Source organism: Eutrigla gurnardus, assembly GCF_963514095.1.
Source record: "Eutrigla gurnardus genome assembly, chromosome: 13".
NCBI classification, from domain to species: domain Eukaryota; kingdom Metazoa; phylum Chordata; class Actinopteri; order Perciformes; family Triglidae; genus Eutrigla; species Eutrigla gurnardus.
Window position 1 is genome coordinate 19,968,141 of NC_139936.1, and position 22,003 is coordinate 19,990,143.

The following is a 22,003-nucleotide window of genomic DNA, read 5'->3' on the forward strand; positions in this document are numbered from 1 at the left end:
TGTGTGTATGTGCGCTTCTTTCGGAATGACAGCTCTCAAAATACTCTCTCTCTCTCTCTCTCTCTCTCTCTCTCTCTCTCTCTCTCTCTCTCTCTCTCTCTCTCTCTCTCCTTTTCTCTCTTTCTCTCTCTCTCTCTCTCTCTCTCTCTCTCTCTCTCTCTCTCTCTGTCTTTATAAGTCAATGTCTCTCTCTCTCTCTCTCTTTATAAGTCAATGTCTCTCTCTCCAGCAGACGCTCGCTCGCCTTATCGTGTAATCTTAACGCGCCGTTTCGAGTTGGTCAAATGTAACACGATCAGTGCGTTCGCGTCGCGTAAATGAAAAGTTCTGCCGCTCATGGAAACAATGTTTTTCCCCACTTGCGCGTGCTTTTATAGCAAACAGCGGATCTGCAGAGGTGATGAACGCGGTGCATTTCTGTTTGCACACACGACAGTTTGCTGCGATCAGATGTATTATGATGCATTAACTCTCACACAAAACACACAGAGATCCGTACAAATACATGCATGCTCGACATGATGATTATTGATGTTATGTTTTGGTCTTTTGAGAAACGATTGATATTTGATCGATATAAAGTTCTGGATGAATGGCCTCTGGGCGTACACAGGTAGTTTCACAGCGACACTGCACAGTATGTGTGACAATTGTCTGCTTCCTTCGGAGGCACTTTTGCAGAATTGTGGTGGCAGATAACACGAGATATGACGTTCTGCTCTGGCACCGGGCAGGAAAAAACAACATCCTCCCATCCATTCAGTTCATAAAGCTGTATAATCTGTCCATGCACACATTTCTTATTTAGAGGTTATCGAATGACTTGAAACCGACAGAAATGTCTCATAACCAGAAACATATTGCTCATAATGTAAAGTAACATAGTAAATGATATGTGTAAATGTAAGTTATGTATGTAAATCATACCGCAGAAATATTCTGGTTTAGTGCCACAGGAGATTGAAAAGGAGCATTATTGAATGTCATAGACTCCTCACTATGTTAATAATAAACTAACACTTGACTAAAACTATATTATAATGCTGCATAAAGGAAATGTTTCAGCTTCTCAGACATTTTATAGGGTGATTAATAGGCATTGCAATTAAAGATGCACCAATTTCAATTCTCTTGTGTGCAAAAAAAAGCATATAATTCCCTCTCTGATATCTATTTAATATTACTGTAAGAGCAGCTCCTTCCAAACTGTATTTATTCAAGTATCTCTGCTACATAAGTACAGTAATTATGATGATCATCTGTTTGCTCATTGGTTCAGAGCAACAAACAGTTAACCGGCTGAGCAACAGTTGTGTGTTTTGCATTACGTTGGCATATTCTGGTGAATCTGTGTCGTTTGAAACCTACTGAACGTGAGGACGGATAGCAGGAGTGTGAGTCAGGCAGTAATGAACTGAGAAGACCGTATGAATGTTTAATTTGTCGTGAAACCGTGTCACATTTGAATTTGCCGGTCTGCCTCTTTTAATAAAATGCACGCTGCAAGTTTTCAGACTAACAGGAGGTGATATTCCTTTTTTAAAAAGCGGCCAGTATGACCATTAATGGAGACCTATCCTCTCCGCTCCTGCATGACTCCCGATTACAAAAAAAAAAAACGACTTGTGAAGAAGGCCTGGCTGGAAGCGCTCTGTGTGAGCCGAGAGACGGCTGTACGTTCACAGACCGATCTCATTATAAAGCTTGAAGGAAGGAGCGCAGGTGTGAATGGCTTGGCGTCCTCGTGATAACTCCGTGACTCTGTAACACTAATCCAACATCTGAGGCCAGCTAATTGTTGCATGCTCGCTCTCCAATGGTGTCACTTTCTCAGCAGGGCTTGTGGCATTTAAGCATCGGGCCTTTCCTTGAGCCTGTTAGGCCATTTGTTAGAGATCACGTCTCCCGTGCTCAACTGCAAACACAACCACAGCAACAATGTTAAGTACCTATTTGTAAATGTGCTGAAATATGCTTTTAAAATGTTTACCACAGGGTTTCAAATTCATATTGTGAGATTAATCTTTAATATCACTGTCTTCTTCTACTTAAACAATACTCCAACAATGAAATGATCATTTGAACTCCATATAATAAGCATTCTGTGATTTCCACAATGATACGAACAGTCTCACAATTTCACTCAGCTGGTACAAATGCATGTTTCCGTTTCCCTTTGTTCTCCCGTTTCATCTCCGTCAGACATGAAGCTTCGGCGTGTCATTTCTACAAATCCCAATCATGCAGCATGTAAGTCTTCCACACCACAGGCATCTTGTGGGACTGGAACGGCACACCAGGAGCTCAGCGTTATCCGGTTACAAGACCCCTTGACTGCTGAAGGAACCTGTTTTCTTCAGTTTTCTTCAATTTGAGCTCAGCTTGAACCTCTTCCATGTCCACGTTCCTGGGTGTCAAACCAGACTTTAAAAAGCAGTGATTCATGACCGGTCACCCTATTCGACTGTGTGTTCGCATATTTAGCCCTGACGACGGACACTTACCTCATGGAGTGTGAACTTTCCAGGCACAGCTGTGGAGTTGGGTGTCAGTAATTTGTTTGTGTGCGTGTGTGTGGCCGGCGTCGCCCATGCAGTGCTTATTCACAGACCCACGGGCTGCTCACGGCGGGACTGTCGTTGTTCCGCCTCGCTGTCCTGTATGAAAGGAATGGAGGAACAGAGTTGCACTTTTAGTCTCAGCCTGTTGCTGTTTGCATCAGGTGCTGAAACTGTATTGAAATACCCGGTGAAGTGTGCCGGGTTGTGTGTCTCCACATGAACGTTTCCTCATCTGAGTCTCACACAACTTTCACCTTTTGACCCTCACTTTGTTGGTCGTCTGTAACGGCCTCATCGGGGAGGCAAGACGAGTGGCACCGGTCAACCTCCCGCTGTAAACGACGGCATGCAGGCACATCTGACTTAACAGGCCAGAGGTCTTATTTATAACCACAGCGTATGCACAAAACACAATACAGGCCTGAAAGAGATGCACGCTACTATCCACGCAAACGTATGAGACTCCCAGACGACGGGAGAAGGTGCAGAACAGTGCTGCTCGGCTAAATAACGGAGCTAACAGCTAGCGGTCACAGGTCGCATTGAGGTCAGTTCCATTCAGTAAAAGTTAGTATTAGTGAAAGTAAATTAGAAAATGTAACAAATGTTCAAATGTAAACTTGAATGAATGCAGTTGTTTGAAGGAGATTTTTCACAGCGATATGAAATATAAATCAGAGGGAATTATGACCTGGGAATCCGTATCGGGAAGGAATAAATGGTATCGAAGCCAATGACAGCTCTTCAATACAATTGCATATATTATGTATCACCTATCAAATTTCCATTTTGTGTAGTCTTGACTTGGGTAGCCTTCATGTACTTAAATAGTTATTCATAGATGTAGACTCTTCATTTTTCCACCGACCATAGTTTCCCATAATCCTGTTGGAAACACTGCTATTGATGGAAGAATCAGGGAAAAAATATTCTTCTCAATGCAAAGTTTTATAAATATTATGTAATATAGAATATATGATTTCACTATTAATGATAAAATAATAAAATATTATCATATTTGTTGGCTTACGTCCATTTCCTCATTTGTACATACACAAATAGTTTGTGTTGATCCGACACATAGTTTGATAAATGGGTTTTCTTGCTGTAACGGTTCGTCTGCTGTTGGTTTTTGAACATTTTGTGCTGAAATGTGACCTTTATTACGGCCAAATGCATCCAGATATTCAGTGTGTCAAATCATCGGTCAAATGTTGAGTTATATTTCGTGGAGCCACACAGCACGGCGCCTCACCACAGGCTTGTCGAGGTGAACGACTGCTTCACTAATGCTGGGTTTGTGTTTAAGTAGCTCCCGCTCTCTCACACACGAGTGCATGGGAGTTAGAATATGTTGACTGTGCATTGAGAACCTCATGGGAGCCTATTAAGCAGACAAATCCCAGCACCATTGTTAATAACGTAGCTAGCTGCAGTCAACGCTAGCAAATGACATCAGGTCTAAATCGCTGTTGGACCTGGAAACATGCCAGCTGTGCAGAAAATGTTGTCAGCAAAACCATCGCCGTAGTCATTAAGTTGAGCTGAGGTCCATCTCCACTCCTTTTGTTATTATACCTTCCCATTAAAAGATGATGAATAATACAAGAGAAGCACCGACATATATTATTTTAACTGAAAGCAACGTGTCGTAAATGTTTGTTTTCTGTGTTTTTACAGGGGAGCCTTTTCAGTGGTGCGCAGATGTGTTAAGCTGTGTACAGGGCAGGAGCACGCCGCCAAAATAATCAACACCAAAAAGTTATCAGCAAGAGGTAAGGGCACCCATATTTCAGGATTTTCCATCACAGGTTTTGCTAATTCCTTCATAAAACAACGTAAACTGCCGCTGATACCGATGCACTGTGTACCGAGTGGTTTGTAAAGTAGGGGGTCAAACAAAACAAATAGAATTTCACTCTTATTTCACTTCCTTAAAGTACAATGTGCGACCATAGAAGAACCGCTAACTTGTTCATAGTTTCTGTGTCCCTGTGGTCACCTCCACACCTACAGTGTAGACCGTTACATAAGTGATATCTAATAGAAATCAGCTCCTCAGATGGTGCTGCGTAGCACTGCATTTTTGTCACATCGGGGTCTGTGCAGGAGAAAAAGAGGACTAAGGACTTAGCGTTGCTGGTATTGTACTGCAGCGGACTTTTAAGGTTAAATTCTTTCACTGCCCTGTTTCTGAGTTCTTCTCATTGTGATTGAATGGTTAAATTCGGTTTCATGCACAATGGCTCCCATTTCAAATATTTGTAATAATAATATGACAGTATCGGTCAACTGAAGAAGTTGGTCAGGTAAGCGATTAGTTGAGGGGGAATGAATAATAAGGCTGAGGCAGCTCATTGAGATAATCGATGATAGAAATAAGCTGATTTGCATAACGTGCGTTGCAGTCGTGGCTGCGTCCGGTCAAACCGCAGATAGAAGGGAGCAGGGCCGTAGCCAGCTATGAGGTCACCGAGGTCCGGACCTCGGTAAAAAATTGGGCCCGAACAGCATATTAACACACCGCCACCGGACAGCTTTTATTTTGAAACCACAGGAAGTTATCTATCGGCGGAAGTCACGGGAAATTTACAGAAGAGATGACCACAGACAACACTGCGAGTTGACAGGTGAGTGACAGCTTTTAAATATTATGCTACAAGCAGAACAAGTTAAACCAATGATCGACGCGATCCAACAGTGTAAACTTGCAGTATTGATCCACTATTTTCGGTCTTAAAGGGACTTAGGGCAGGATCAAGAAATAAGACTCAACAGTGACACGACGGCCGTTAGGGTAACTGCAGCCACCTGCCAAGCCGGCGCGGTAGCGCGCACAAACTCTTCAGTGCAGCTGATGCTGTGACACGGTCAGGGCCGGAGTGGGACTCATTTTCAGCCCTGGAGTTTCATACCTCAGACCGGCCCACTTTAGATCACGACCTATTATATTAAAATAATGTAATTATAACTTTACATGTTAAGCATACAATAGCGCACTGTTCTCTAAAGCCTTGTAATTCCGTGTATTTTCACACAGCCTTGTGGGCACAAGTGCCCATAGTTCGGCCGTGTTCAGCTGTCTGTTTCCCGGCTGGTTTGCGTGCGGCGCGTCTTGGCGTTTCGCGTTCGACGGAGAGTCCGCCTGTGTGGACTCTTGTGGACCTGGGCGGGCCGGTGTTTGACCGATGTCCGCGGGCTTTTCAGCCAGCTCTGAGGGTGATAGTCCCGACAGTTCGGCTGGGTTCTTGTGTCTATTTACCTGCGGGAATCCCCGCAACGCGTCCGAGTGTTTTACGTGTGTACGGACGGAGCAGAAGTCCGGCTTCGCTGTGCGTAATTGTGGCGTGGCGCGGACCTGGACCGGCCGGTGCTTAAGTGAGCTGCACGGGCTTTTCACACAGCCTTGGGGGCACAAGTGCCCATAGTTCGGCCGTGTTCAGCTGTCTGTTTCCCGGCTGGTTTGCGTGCGGCGCGTCTTGGCGTTTCGCGTTCGACGGAGAGTCCGCCTGTGTGGACTCTTGTGGACCTGGGCGGGCCTGTGTTTTAGTGAGGACCGCGGGCTTTTCACCATGGTCTGGGGGCATCAGGGCCGAGAGTTCGGCTGGGTTCTTGTGTCTATTTACCTGCGGGAATCCCCGCGACGCATACACGTGATACCCACTCCACTCAGTGCCATGACTGAACACCGGCACAAAAATAAATAAAAATAATAATTGAACACCGGCCCTCGCGGCCCAAAAGTCAGACCGGCCCACCGGGAATTGTCCCGGTCCTCCCGATTAGCCACTCCGGGCCTGGACACGGTTATTTATTTACTCGCTGTTCACGTGACTGTTTACTACAAGCCCTCCGCACATGCCTCCGCGGAACTACATTGGTAGCATACATCTGCGAACAGCATCATGTCAAGCGACGAAGTAAGTAAACAAGTGTTTATTTTAGTGTAACTTTAGGATGACGAATTGCCGCTGATAAAACCTTCGTTTTCTTCTTGGTATTACTTTGTAGTGGACTTTGTGTGGTGGTGGGTCGTTTTCCGGCCGAAGCAGAGTCCATTACTACACATACAGTACTTGAGTCCACCGCGCTTGTCTTCTTCTGGTCTCCAAGCCGTCGAGTACGCGCATTCAGCGTCATTTGACGTCACATCCGCCGGACTGCGCGGGAAATTCGGACCACGAATTGCAGTACATCATGCAGCACACAGCCTGTTCAAGGCAATGGGGAGATATGTGTGTGGTCTCATTCTTTTTGGTTTTGAACGCTTCATCACCCATTAGCATTAAAAGACTTAAAGTGAATGTTTATTTTTTCACAAATCCTGCCCTAAGTCCCTTTAAGGCGGGTCCACACCGCACCGACTGCCCGACTCGCGTCGGTAAATGAAGTCGGGCTACTTAATATGGCGTATAAGACGCGTCGTGGCTTATACGACGTGGGCCGATTCGAGCGACCACACCAAGGAGACTCATGTCACGGACGCCGACTCTCTCAAAGACGCCGATTTTCGGTCCGGTGTGGACTCGCCTTTAGTCGACACAGTAGGCTAAGTAGCCGAACGTATGAGGAGCGTTCGGATGGAGTCCGGCAGACAGCAGTCAGACCGGGTGACATTCAAGTAGACGAGAGAGCGACGGTAAAACTTGGGGGAGGTCGCCAAAATATATTGTGGACGGTCCCGGGAACGCTAAACGTCCGACTCCCGAGATAAAACATTTTGCCGGCTGCCCTGGCGGTATCTCACCGCGAGTTGGTAACCTTTAAGGCTCATAGCGTAGCAAGTGTGTGTATGTGTGTGTGTGTATAAACAATAAGATAATAAGTGATCATGATGAGAACAGTCTCTCTCTCATAGGCCATAGGCTTATAATGTTAGGGCTATGTATATAATCAATAAGGTCTAATCAACCTCTTTTGATTTCCCCCTACAGAGGAAAAAAAAACAAATCAGTGACTGTCTGAAGAGTGAAAAATGTCAAAAAGAAAAAAAATTCAACAGAGTACGTTGGATTCATTTGTTTAAAAGAAAAACAGGTTGTGTGAAAATGAGGACAGAGAAGGGGAGAATGAGCAGAGGAAACAGGAGGATAGAAAGAAGTGCGGAGCTTCTGCAAAGAGTGGAGAAGAGACAGGACAGAGCAAAGAACTATGTGGAAAGACAGGAGAGACGAGAGAAGAGAGGAGAAGAGATAGGGCAGAGTGGAAAACCAAGTGGAATGGATGAACAGAGAGAATGGAGTGGAGAATCAGGAGGACCAGTTCAGTCAGAACAACAGAGGGGACCAGAAACACAGACAGGAGAACACAAACAACCAGCAGCACAGACAGGAGAGAGAGCTCAGACAGAAAAACAGAGAGAGGGTGGGAAAATCCAGAGAGGACCAGGTCATAGAGAAAATAGTCAGAATGAAACAGTTGTCTTCGATGCTCTGGATCCTGTGAACTACAAAAATAAAATGTAATCGGGGTGATCATTTTAACTTATGTTTGTGTATTTTATGTCATTTCAGAGGGCCAATGCAGAGAGAGGAGCATGTGGAGGATGACTGACTGAAACACACACACACACACACACACACACACACACACACTGCTAGCACAATAAAAACATTTTCTTTTTACCAACAAGTGTATCAGTGTACTTATTTTTGTAAGTGACATTTTGGTATGGTTTGTGCAAAAACTGGTAAAAGGGGTGTCTTTCCTGGGACGGACCTCACTAATTTTGAAATCCTGGCTACGGCCCTGGAAGGGAGTGCGAGTGTTGTAGACAGAGACACAACAATGTGGGGGCACTTGAAGCGAAAACACCCCGGAGCGCTTTCACGGCATCCACAGCCAAGCACATGACGAAGTGATATTTAAAAAGTAAAGAAAAAAGTCTCCCCCTTTTGCAGTCGCTGCATCGGTTAGAAGTGCCGGCTGAGAGAACTCTGAAAATCCTGATTTGAGGACATAAAAGGGTAATCAAGAATAATTAGTCAGTCACAGCCCCACTTTTGACTAAAGCAAGATGGTGGAAGGATTCTTGTAAATCACAATTTTTCACTTTCATTTTTAATTTCTCCCAAATGAAGTGGCTAAAAATTGTAGAGAGGGTAAGAGTTCTTTAATAGTGATTGCTTGTGAATTTGGTGATCAGTTCCAATATATAATGATTTGCTGAAGACAAAAAGGTCTTTAAAATATTTTAATTAGCGTCACATGCTGTGCAGCCGGTAACGGTTCAAGCCGAAGCCAAGGCTCAATGCTGTGACCATGAAGAAGAGTCCGGCACCACTGTGGTCGCCGTGGCTCTTCTCACCAACACAGTGTAAATCTCCTGTTGCCCCTCCATCCTCGTAACTGGAGCCCCACTCCCAAGGCCCTGCCAGGTGGCATCGTCCTGACCCTTGACTGTTCACACACACACACACACACACACACACACACACACACACACACACACACACTCACACTCACACTCACACTCACACACACACACACACACACACACACACACACACACACACATTCACATTATTTGAAGTCTGTGCGACATCACCTTTGGCAGGAGTTATGCCATATGTTGATCAAATGTCAGTGCAGCGAGCTGCTTTTAATGATATTAAACCCTTCCTAGATGATCCTGCTGCTATCAGCAGGAGGCTAACGGTTAATCCTAGCAATTGGCCTGATGAGACCCAGAGCAACACACATACACGCAGAATGAATAATTCACCTATACATTATGCTCTCATTGGACATATACATTTCACTCAAGCTGCTTCATCGGGGACTGCAGCTGCTCGTATAGCGCTCCATCATATTTCTGAGCAGAATCTCCCTGCTTCTACAACACTCTTGATGGGAGGACTGATCTGACCTGACTGGGGGTGCGATGCTTGTGCTGTGCTCCTTACTAATGGATGAGCCATGTTCTGTGAAACAGCAGAACAACATAAGAGCCGGCAGAGCTGCTGCATACTTCTACACCAGATCCTATTCATAGCTCCATGACCTATCTGACATGGGCTGCTTCAGCCAGGTTTTTATGGCCGCCGTGATGACTTGCTGCTCCTCCTTTTTAAAGCGGGATTTGGTTTAGGTCATTTTTTGTTGTTGTGCTACGTCTCAGGCAGCAGGTAAGCTGTTGAGCTCAGAGCCCTGGTTGCAGCAATTCAAGAGGAGCGTTCGCCTGGGGCTGGCAGATGGAGATGAAGGCCGAGGGGAGGGTGGGGTCATGGGAGAGAAGGCACCCCAGGCACTTGGCAGCTGAGGGCCATGCGCCTGTACGCCTACATGCCTTTAGCACGGGACTCTCATCTGACTCTCTCTTTCTCTCTGACGCACACACACACACACACACACACACACACACACACACACACACACACACTAAAACAGATATTCAAACAGCCGTAGCAGAGAAGCTGAGACTCGACTCAGTCAACTGCACAGTGAACCCTGCCAACAGTCGGTTACAGCCACAACAAGGAAACTAAGGATTTCTTGTTTATTGCTAATAATAATACATCTTCCAACCTCACCCCACCACCATGCAGTCGCAACAAGGTGAATGACAATCCACCACGTATCAACAGGAAATGTAGGACGGGTCTGTTGGGCAAGGCTTCCAGCAGAGAGCACAGAGCTTGTTGGCAGGCATCTCCGGACAGAGGTTGCTGCTCGGCCTCGTAACGCATCATGATGATGGGGATTGTGGTGTGTGTGTGTGTGTATTATAGGTGTGTATATAATACACTGTGTGTCTATATGTGGGTGTGACGTGTATGAGATTCACCTGCAATGCAGTAGCCGTGGTCTGACCTGGATTCAGCCGGCCAGCTTTGTGTCAAAGTCAAATAACCAGGACAGATGTAGTCACCTTTAGTATTATAAGGTCAAATCAGCTGCAATGACTCATTTCACTAAATCCTGATTTGCCAGAATCAGCCTGCTTGTATGGGAAAGTAGTATTTCATTTTATGAGCTGAAGATTCCCTGATCTTTAAGCCTAAGTATAAAAGTAAAAGTTGTATTATATCATATTGGATTATAGGTATTGATGCATTAACATGTGAGATGTATTTCAACGTAGCTCGCTGCAATAGATCCTTTTATTAATTTGGGTGGATTTATGTACTGCATAACAATGCATTGTATTGTGTATACAGTATACACAAAGTATACAGTATACCTGTTTTAAATAAATGTAGTGAAGCAAAAAAGTAGAGGGAAGGAATTGATCAAAAACATTGGGCTGATAAGCAGAATCAATAATGTCATTAGTATAAACCGGGCTTCACTTTTCATTTCAGCTTGACTTTAAAGAATCCCTTTAACAAACTGGCTCATCCATAATTGTTGACTGGTATTTCCCGATGCAGTATGAACTATCTACAAGATTTAGCTGCCCAGCCAACCCTCCTTGGATTCAATCACTTTTTATTCTCAGCGTGTTCAAAATCCAAAGCTAAGACTGACTAGCTGGTTATCTGACTATCTGTGGGAACATCAAATAAGACTATGAATCCCTAGACTTGGCGATTCATCCACTAACATCACTCACTAAATCCTCACACTTCCCCTCACCCCCAGGTTTACAAACCCTGGGCCTTGTTGATGCATATACTTTGTAGAGCAGCCATTACAAAGCCTTCCCTCAGTGTTCGGCATGGGCAGATCATCTGTCATTCACCCTGTTGGCTGTAGGTTGATCTCCCATTGATCCAGCCAGCCTGAGCTGGGACACAGGACCCACATAGCAACCTTCCTAGTTACAGAGGATGCTGTCGATCCCAAGACAAAGTCTCAACGACCCACACGGTTTTCCAGTAAGGATCTTAAGTTGAAGTGAGGCTAGAAAGAAGCATAATTAATTGTATTTATTTGTACATTGCATGCTTATACTTTAAACTCTGTATGTTTGGAAGAAAGGTGTGGCTTCCTTACATTAAATGTCATAAAAACAGTATTATTTTTTACCATTACATCTATTAATAATAATTCCACTGCAGCCTCACACAGTCTTCTAAAGACGTGAAGATAACGGAGGTCCAGTCCGGCCATCTGGTAGACTAAGCCAACATGAACCATTGCGCTTACTCGGAGCCAATTCTGTACTTGCAGAGTAATGTCAGCAGATGCCACTGACAGAATGAAATGCGATGCTTGTGCTTATGACATGTTTCCCACCATTTGACATTGTAGTGTGATGCACTACATATCTGGGAGTGTTCAACACAAGCGGTCAGTTGGGATTAAGTCGGGGTGAGTTTCGCTGGTGGGAAGGCTTGAGTGTGGAAATTGTAAAAATGTGCTCCTGATGTGAACAAATATTTTATTCAATGTGATTCTGAATGGACTGATAAACTGTGAAGTTTTTACTTATTTTTTGATTTTTTTGTTACACATTTCATCCCATTATCAATGTCTGAAATGCAGTTTGCAATACAGAACAAAAAAACTAAAGAAGCAGGTGGCTGGTGGAACAACAGGAATCAATGTCTTATTCTTAAGCAGAAAGACAACAACCAGGCTTTATGCAAATGAAGCACCCTTGCATTTAGTTTCCCTCCTCCCTTCCTCCTCCCCTGCCCCCCCTTCAACACTCCTCTACTCCTTTCTCCACCTCACTCCTCTCATCTGTAAAGACTCTAATCATGGGCTTACACTTCACTGTCGCTCCTCCATGCCAGCGTGAACATGTGTTGTTGTCTCTTAGTGTCCCTGCGTGTACTCTGTGTGTACTGTGTGTATTCTCTGTGTGTACTGTGTGTGTACTGTGTGTGTACTGTGTGTGTACTGTGCGTGTACTGTGTGTGTACTGTGTGTGTACTGTGTGTGTACTGTGTGTGTACTGTGCGTGTACTGTGCGTGTACTGTGTGTGTACTGTGTGTGTACTGTGTGTGCACCCTGTGTGTGTGCGTTTGTGTGGTTTCTAAACCCATCCAACGTGTGCGTGGGTGAACGCATGTATTTTCATGTTTATGCACATACAAGGTCCCCTTGTTCGTATGTGGGCTAGGGGATTGAAATCCATAGCATCTTTTAAGCTGTTATATAAGTGGACACGCGCACACATGCATATACGCTATCTTCATAGTTAGTTAGTCGACCTGTATTCTGATTAACCATGTTGCATTAATATCATAATATTCTTTTCTTTTAACAAAAATAAATTGTCAAACAAATTGTGGAAAATGAAGACGTCGACGGTTAATAGTTTCCAGGAAGTGAACATCCTTCCAAAAACAATCAAAGAATCTTAAATAAGATGATCATACATCCCAAGTTACTTGTGAAGATATTCACTATTATCCCGATATCTCAGACAGTGTCTTTATCAAACTTTGACGTGTCCTCACCTGTCTCACCGCAGTGCACATTTAACCTGATTGTCCCAAGCGAGCTGCTACGATATCAGGTCATAATGAGATGATGTATTTGCAGTCAGATTTTAAGAATAACTCCTCATTATCTCTCTCTCTGTCTGTTCGTGTCCCCTCAGATCACCAGAAGCTGGAAAGAGAGGCTCGGATTTGTCGCCTGTTGAAACACCCCAACATTGGTGAAGACATGTCTTTCTAGCTTTGCTCCTTTAAGCACAAACATCTGTCTCATCAGATGAAACCCATCTTTTACCACTTACCTCAAAGATTATTGTTTTAAATTTTGCATAGTGAGATCAATTTGTTAGTGTTAACTCAAATTTGTAAACCACTTAATTGTATGGAATGTAATACAAAAGACGACCCTATCTTTCTAATCCATGTCTCTTCTCTGGAAGTGTAAAAACTAGGCTACATTATTACAAGACATGCATGAGGAGGTTGGAGGTATATTTTTTATTTTCTAAGGATTTGACAAAAAGTTGAGAACCTCTGCTGTAATACACCAGTGTAATCTAATATCCATTTATTTCTTTTTATTTCTTTTTTTATTGCCAGAACCCCCTACATTACACTGAATATGATGATTAATCTCAATTATTATGACTCCCTGTGGTTTTTTCTATTTTCCAACTATACTGAATAATAATGATTCATGCACAGAGAAACGGAGGCAGAGATGTTTACAGACATCTGCTTATCTTTCTCTTCCAGTTCGCCTTCATGACAGTATATCAGAGGAGGGCTTCCACTACCTCCTGTTCGACTTGTAAGTCATCCTCTCGTCCATGTTCACCCCCCCCCCCCCCCCCACTTCCTCCTCCACCACCGTGATTCCCCACCCTTCCATACATATACAATTACATAACTCTCTCTCCTATACCACCCCAAACCACCCACGCCCTCCACATCCATCCCTTATTCCCTATTCCCTCTAGTTTCCATGGTAACAGTGTGGGAAGGGGCAGGAGGATAGGGGGATGGGGGTGCCCTAGGAATCCTTGCTTAACTGGCTTCATAGCCCCCCCAAAAAATATTAATGTGTGTGTGTGTGTGTGTGTGTGTGTGTGTGTGTGTGTGTGTGTGTTGTGTGTGTGTGTGTGTGTGTGTGTGTGTGTGTGTGTGTGTGTGTGTGTGTGTGTGTGTGTGTGTGCCCAGGGTGACCGGAGGTGAACTGTTTGAGGACATCGTAGCCAGAGAGTATTACAGCGAGGCCGACGCCAGGTAGGAGCGCAGCCTTCTTAGTGTGTGTCCGTCCGTGTGTGTGTGTGTGTGTGTGCTTCTCCTCGTCCTTAAATGGTCTCTGTCTTCTGTTGTCTTCTCTTGTCTGTTGTTTTTTTAGTTTGACTTGTTTTCCTGCTTTACTTCTACTCTTTTCTGGTTTTCGCACCCTTTTTTTCTCCTCACTTTTTCCTCTTTGCTCCTCTTCCTATTTTCTGCTCCTCACGTCTCTTTTCCTTTCATGTTTTCTTGTTCTCTTGACTTCTGTCTGTTTTTTCTGCCCTTTTGTTACTATTTTCTTTTCCTATTACCTACTGTTCTTCTAGATGTTTCCCTTTCTTTCTGTTAACCTTTCTAACATTTCCTCCTATTGCCATTGTCATGTAACTACACTTGTTTTCTTTGCCCTTTCCTTATTTTCCTCCTCCTTAGTTTTCACTACTCCTTCTCTGTCCTTTGCATTTTTCTTTTACATCGATGCCCAAGTACTTCACCTCTCACACTAACACAGGAGTGACCTTTATGTCCAATCCAAGGTTTGACCAATATGGGTTTTCGTGGCCATATCACATCTTTGTGTTGGATAATGATTATTTTGGACAATACAGTTGCCAATTTAAGAACGGTTGACATTTAAATGGATGTGAGAGTCTGTGAGTTGGTGCCTCGTGCACTTGCAGGTTCAACACAGACGCCTGTGATTTTCATGTTTGGGGCTGTCCCGAATACTATTTTTTTTTTTTTTTTGGGCTCTACAGCGTTGGTTGTACTCACCATGTGCTGAGGATGACTCAGGAAGCACTCGGCCAGACATTTCTCTGTTTTCGGCTGAGATGGATGGCACGGCGCTGCAACAGGTGTCTGTCATCGCTCAATTTAAAGTGTTCCCACACAGCCTACGTGTTTGTCATTTTGCCCTTGCGGGATATTTCCACATTTTAATAGGGCAATTAAAAACATAAATATAGTACACAAGAATGTGCTGACAATGTATTTTGCAGTTCGCCCTTGTTAATGGCCAACATTTAGCATTCCAGCCGTAGTAATCTTACATCTTGTAGTGAAAATTGATCCACCAACATTGTGTTAGTGATGAGTTGGCAAGGGCAAAACATGGTCCAACAAAATGCACAGCAAAAAAAAACATTGTTATTCGCCATGAAATCAAGTTTGGAACATAAAAAGATACTCTTTTGTCATGTCTATCATGTAATGAGAAAATAGTCTTTAAAACAGTAATTACACTATGACACAGGAAACTCTGAACCCCAGGACAACACTTACCTTGTTGCCAACAGTAAACCTTCATTGTCTGTCTGTAGAAAGTCGCTGATATTTGTAATGACGTCAACAAACCCTTATTGGTCAAACCTCAAGTATGTACCTTTTAAATGATCCACTTAGCTTACAGGGTTTATCTCTATACCGTTATCTCCTCCTTTTCTTAGTGTTCATTCAGCCCTCTTCTTGTCTTTCTTATTCACCCTCCACCACCACCCATGCTGTATTATATCTCACTCCCACCGCTCCTGCTGACTCATCGACACACACACAGTTCACTTAAACTGATGGCGGAACAGGAAATGGAGTACTGGGGGGTGGACAGACAGTAGACTGAGATAAGAGTGAGAGATACTTGAAAAAACGACAGTTGCAGTGTGGGAGTCCATTCAGCAACATTAGAAGTGAAAGTGAATAGTTTGATATACTTTAGTTGCCAGAATGGCACAGGAAATGTTTGTCTTTAGCTCTCGTGTCCAGCTACCAGCAAGCTTCAATAGCTTTGTGCATGTACAGATTTCTACTCCTTTTCTCGAATTCTGTTGATTTAATTTTTTATCAACCAGACAGAAATTGTGTTAAAGACAAATGCTAGATATACTAAACTATACTATATTTTTGCGCTCGTATCATTAGGTGTAAAATTATGCAAATATGATTGCACAATGTGTGGGAAATCTCTTCCCAAACAAAGCTTTATTGATTCTCATTTAATAACATTATGAGTGTGCAAGTCTTTGCATATAATGTGTATGAAATCTGGAGATGAGATGTGTAATATAGAGATCTGATTTATATGCGCTAGATTTCTGTTCTGATGGATGACTCAAACTGTTAAAGAAGAACTGACGGCCCTACATCGTACTTATCGTATAGACTAGTGTTGTCACGATACCAACATTTTGGTACCGGTACCAACATGTATTTTGGTACTTTTCGATCACTGTGAAAATATAAATAAAATAATATAATATAATAATATAAATAAACCAGCTCTATTTTTTTCTTCCAGAGCTCTTTGTTAAGAGTGAAGGGCGGTGGCGCTTGCTTTTAGCACTGAATGTGGCTTTTCTTCCTGAGTAAATGACCTGTCGTTCCCTGAGCTCAGTGTGCAGGTCTGGGTGTTTGTCCTTTAAGTGTTTGGCTAAGTCGGAGGTGTTTCCGCCGTTAGCCATGCATGTTTTAAACACCGTTTACACAGTGGTGCATCGGTGTTAACTGCCTCGCCTTGCGCATTTGTTTTAAGCTAAAGTACGGCCATATCACACTTCGCGCCCCTGGTTTGTCCACAAGTTGCGGCGTGGTGACGGTTGCAGCAGCCATTCTCCTCTCCGTGCTCCTCTCTCTCTCTCTCCCCCTCTCCAACGTCTCTCTCTCTCCAAGCTTTCCTCCTGCTCCGTTTGTTGCTCCAGTCCACGCTGCTCGCTAACTTGCTAGCTGTTTCCTCCGGCTTGCTTGCTTTTTCTTTTTATCTCCCCAAGCTGCGGCTCGCTCCTCGTCCTCTCAGCTGTAGTTACAACGCAGTGACGTCACGTGGCGTCACCGACGTGTTGCGGGCGCTGCCGTCGGCGCTGCAAGTACCGGTCCCGTCCAAATGCAATAAAGTACCGTTTTAAATGCCTCAGTACCCCGGTACCAAATTAGTACCGGTATACCGTGCAACCCTAGTATAGACACACACACAGACAGATGGGGCGAGAGAGTAGCTTGTAGCTCTGTTATGCTGTTAATTATTATTGCAAAAAACTACTTTAAAGGTCTGTATATTTTGACACTGAAGACATGCTCCTTTTTAATTTGATACTAATGTATAATACATGCGATTCTCATGTAAACACACTCATCTGTTTCCCTCTTACCTGTAGTGCCTATAGTTTTGGAGGTATTGACAGTAGAGATGTCTGCTTCTGTCTGTGCCTGCTCACAACAGGGTCTGTGGATTATCTTAAGTACCCGGGTCAGGATTTCTGGAGAGAAACATAGAGAGGCGAAGTACCGTCCCTTCCGATGGACCATGGGCAGACATCAGTGTCTGAAGACAAATCAAATACTTTTTTTTTTTGCCGCTGTGATCACCACAAAACTAGTGCAGTTTAGCACTTGGCAGCTAGCACTAACACAATATAGAGTGATAGCACTACAGTTGTGTATTTCTAATTTTGGGGTGAAGCATTGCCATCTGGCTTCAAGAGTTCTCCCTGCACCTTGGAGGACCTGTTAATCGGCAACAGATTTGGTTTATTGACCCTTTTATGAACCAACATTCAGCAGTCTGGGGTAGTCCCAAAAAACCCCAAAAAGATAGGATGCTTTCTTCAGTATGCGGCTTTTACAAGACAGTCATTAATTTTGTACAAGAAAAAATGTGCTTCAGGTAAATGATTTAAATTAGCCAATTATCTCTTGTGCGCTAAGGAGAACAGTTGTTTTGTCAAGACTGCATATTTAGCGTTTCCCAAGAAATACCAGCATATTTCTCTTACGCCTTTGTTTGTGTTTTTGGCTTGGGTCCAGCTAGCTATCAAAGGCCTGCTTGATGGACTGGAACTGTATCCAGCTCAGAACTGGTTTGGTTGTGTATTCGATATCCTGTATGGAACAATGTTTCCGTATGTGTTATCTTTTTTTTTCTCCCATTTTTGTGAAAACATTTACAGTATGTTACTCTGTGTGTGTGTCTGTGTGCGTTCATGCCATGTGGCTACAGTACCGTATGTAAGAGCACTAATACCGGCCCATCTAACCCCCTCGTCATCGTTGTCTTTCATACTCACCCTGTAACCCTTGCAGTACTCATCCCTGGCTCAAGCGCTTGCACACACACACACACGCACACACACACACACACACACACACACACACACACACACACACACACACACACACACACACACACACACACACACACACACACACACACACACGCACACACACAGATACACACACTCACTTTCCTTTCCACTCCCTTCACTGCTTTGGATGTAAATCTTCCAGGCCAGTCCTCCCCCCTCACTCCCTTGGAGACCAACAATAATTGGGACTTTAATTATCTACGATAATTAGTCTCACATACACTCACACAGACCCCAAACTGTGCTGCATCACACCTTGTTGCGCCCTGTTGAGTAGTGTTTGGTTGGCTGGAGACCACAACACTGCTGATTTACCTACATGCACACTCGGCAAACAGTGCAACATGAGCTTCCTCTGCTTCTGTCCGCCTGATGAGTGTACTACTAATATTCACACAGCACTCGTTTTGTCCACCAACCATTATCGAAAATACCTTGTCTTTAGCGACTCAATGTTTCCCTCGCAGGTTATGCTTTAGTTTCCATGGTGAAGTATTTTAGCAGATCAAATTGTACTTCTGTTTTTAACGAAGCACTGAAAAATATTTCCGCAGATTCTGCTTTGCAAGTATTTTTGAATTAGACACAAGCTTGGACCTGCTTCATTTCAATACAGTGGGTATTTAGGTATTGAAAGGATACTCAGACATATGAGGGAGGAGAGATGGTCCCTGTTTTGAGACAGAGACTGGCTTTGTTTTTGATTTTCCTCCCAGTATCACTTTACTTTCCTGCAGAGAACAGTGGGACATTGTGGCTCAAAATGTTGAGCAAGTCACATTTTTTGGCAAGTGTGACAAACGCTACACTTTTTCCCTTCTTTGCCCCAGCAGGAGTTCAGAAAACTAGTCCTTTGGAATGACATAATGTGTTTGCACAGTGATATATTAGAGCTACACAGACAAACAAAGCAGGGAGGTGGAGATGCTTTCCTATTTCTAAATACACAATGGGCCGCTGTCAGGTCAAGACACGTGTCCATGCATACCTACAGTAACGTCTCCTTCATATCAAAGAGCAAATGTCAACAAGCAAGACGAGGAAGTGACAATAACTGAATGAACTTATCTGACTAAGTCTGACCAAGAGGCAGAAGCTTTCTGGAAGAGTGAAACACAAAATGTGCTCCATCATTGTTTGACCCATGCATAATGAAAAACATGTCCGTCCATCTATGCTGACCTGCAGTGCTTCCATTTAGTCCTCACTATTGCGTTCATTACTACAGTTTTTTCTTTTCCTTGTTTGGTCATCCATCATGTATAGAACCTTTGATTTTGACCCCGTTGATTATAAATAGATTGTAGATTGTTTGTTTACACACATCATATACATTTGGTCATAAATTAAGGTTTAAGATTAGGATATTAATGCATTTTTTTAGATTTCCTTGTTTAGAAGTATGTGTGTGTGTTTATAAGCAAGAATGCATCTCTCTCTCTCGTTCTCTCTCTCAGCCCACCCACTAACTAGACAGTGTGTGGGTGTGGATCCTGCAGGCTGCTTGTCTCTTTGCACCTGCTATTAGTCACATATTGTGCACATTACACTCTCTCATTGCACCATGCCTACACGCACGCACATTTGAATGTGCATGTACTGACAATAGAGGTAGGTACGTGCATCTTTTTGCAGTGCACACAGTGATGTGTTTTCCTTTTAAGTGGTGGAAAAATAGCCTGGCATCGGCCCACCAGTCTTCTATGATTCAGTTTCATCCTATACATAAGCAATCCATTTCTTTCATGTGTTATGGTTTCTCTTAGCTATTTAAAAGCATCCTATCTTCTCTTCTACAATCAGTCTATTTTTTTCCTCCATTTGGTTTCCCTCTCCTCGTCTCTCCTCTCCTCTCCTCTCCTCTCCTCTCCTCTCCTCTCCTCCTCTCTCCTCTCCTGTGTTGGGGTTGATGTGATTTATGTCTGGCAGGTTGTTCTGCTGTGACTGCTCTTGTCTTATCATGTTTAAAAAAGCAAAACGAAACGTTTTTGTCTCCTCCACTGGCATTCACCCACCCATTGCTCCCCTTCCAACATCTTTATCTGCATCAATCACCCTCTCCTCCTCCTCCTCCTCCTCCTCCTCCTCCTCCTCCTCCTCCTCCTCTTCATCCATGTCATCTCTCTTCTCCTCCTCTTCATTTTTTCTGACATCCATCTCACATCTGTTCTGGTCCACCCTTTCCTCATCTTTAATTTTGCACTGTACCCTACCCGTCACTCTGTTCACTTGACATCCTCTTTCTCCTCCTTCACCCCTCCATCTATCTTCATCCCTCCCTCCACCTCCACGGTCCCTCCTCTCTCTGTTTTGTCTTCACAGTCACTGTATCCATCAGATTCTAGAAAGTGTCCATCACATTCACCAACATGACATAGTGCACAGGGACCTGAAGGTTAGTATATATGGAGGAGCATCTGCATCCCTGCTTCCTTTCCCTCCTCCGTCCCTTTCCTCCTTCCTTCCTCCCTCCTCCATCTCGTCTGTTCGTGTCGTCAGTTGCTGGTCTAATGTCTGCCTGTCCGACTAGTCTCCTGGTATGCTCAATATGTTGTTTCCTTTTTGCTTTTTTATTGTATGGTATTTTGCTCTTTCATTGGAGGACACCTGGCCTGCCTCACCCTCCCAGCTTCATCTACCCTCCCAGTTTCATCTACCCTCCCACACGTTCTCATTACAATAATTTTACAAACAGCTACATAATAAGACTCTTGTTGACCAGACTGACAGTCTGAGGCCTGTACTACGAAGCGAGTTCACCATACCCAGGGTATCTTTCAGTTATCCAGCTTAAGTAACCCTAACAAAGGCAATCAGAGATAAGCGCTCACACGAAGCTGGTTATCAACTTGTTAACTCAACCCAGGGTGCAGCGGAGCGGCATATTTCACGTACGAGGAGCGAACCATAATCTTACAGAAATACGAAGAAGTTAAACATATAATACAGGGTTTGAATCTGTCCTGCGGGGCTCTTTTAAATCATATCATCGCTCTCTCTCGTCCCTTTAACTCTTATGATGTCCTTCCGCAATAAAAGGTTGAACACATAAATTTAAAATGATGAATGTGTTGCTTGGATGTATTCTTATAACGTGGTTTATGACAATATCAGCCTCATTCTTTCAGCTGCAATCCCGGCGTTGTAAAACGAACTTTGGAGCAAATCAAATAAATATAAAAACATAATTCAAAGTGGTAAGTAGGCTGTACGCTGACACAGAAAAGTCTTTCCCTCTGATGAGAATCTGTATCTCTCATATAAAACATCGTCAGGGAAAGAAAAAGGGTTTTCTGGTCTCTGAACGCTCTATAGTTCACCTACGAGACCCTCTCACGATCCACCGAGCTTCTTCTTTTTTATCCACGCACAAGAGAGCTGATTGGTCGGTGTTTTTGTCCACGTTGATCTCTTATCAGGAACATAACCTGCTCGGAGCATGGTTAGCTCTGCAGCGTAAGTTACCATGGCGATATTACCTGCGAAGTTACCTCGCTAAGCCCAAATCCTGCTTCGTAGTACAGGCCCTGATCAATCAATAAATGAACACACACACACACACACACACACACACACACACACACACACACACACACACACACACACACACACACACACTTAGAGAAGTGTAATAAATATCCAGTGTTTACACATGTCCATACAACCATTAATTTCTCCCCCAGGATAGTTAAAAAAAGCCACAGTTATATA

At 43.7% G+C, this 22,003-nt stretch overlaps 1 protein-coding gene across 33 annotated transcripts in view; it reads left to right on the top strand.

Moving 5' to 3' along the window:
* Window positions 1-22,003, top strand: part of camk2b1 (calcium/calmodulin-dependent protein kinase (CaM kinase) II beta 1) — a 59,167-nt gene that overhangs the window by 380 nt on the left and 36,784 nt on the right. For 22 of the 33 annotated variants that reach the window (XM_084024007.1, XM_084024039.1, XM_084024013.1 and 19 more), the window contains exons 2-5: window positions 4,242-4,336; window positions 13,058-13,117; window positions 13,653-13,707; window positions 14,097-14,162. In XM_084024007.1, coding sequence (XP_083880133.1) covers window positions 4,242-4,336; window positions 13,058-13,117; window positions 13,653-13,707; window positions 14,097-14,162 — 276 coding nt within the window. Of the gene's footprint in view, window positions 1-4,241; window positions 4,337-13,057; window positions 13,118-13,652; window positions 13,708-14,096; window positions 14,163-20,614; window positions 20,688-22,003 lie in introns of those variants that run through there. The other 11 variants (XM_084024036.1, XM_084024018.1, XM_084024031.1 and 8 more) reach the window with 2 other exon arrangements.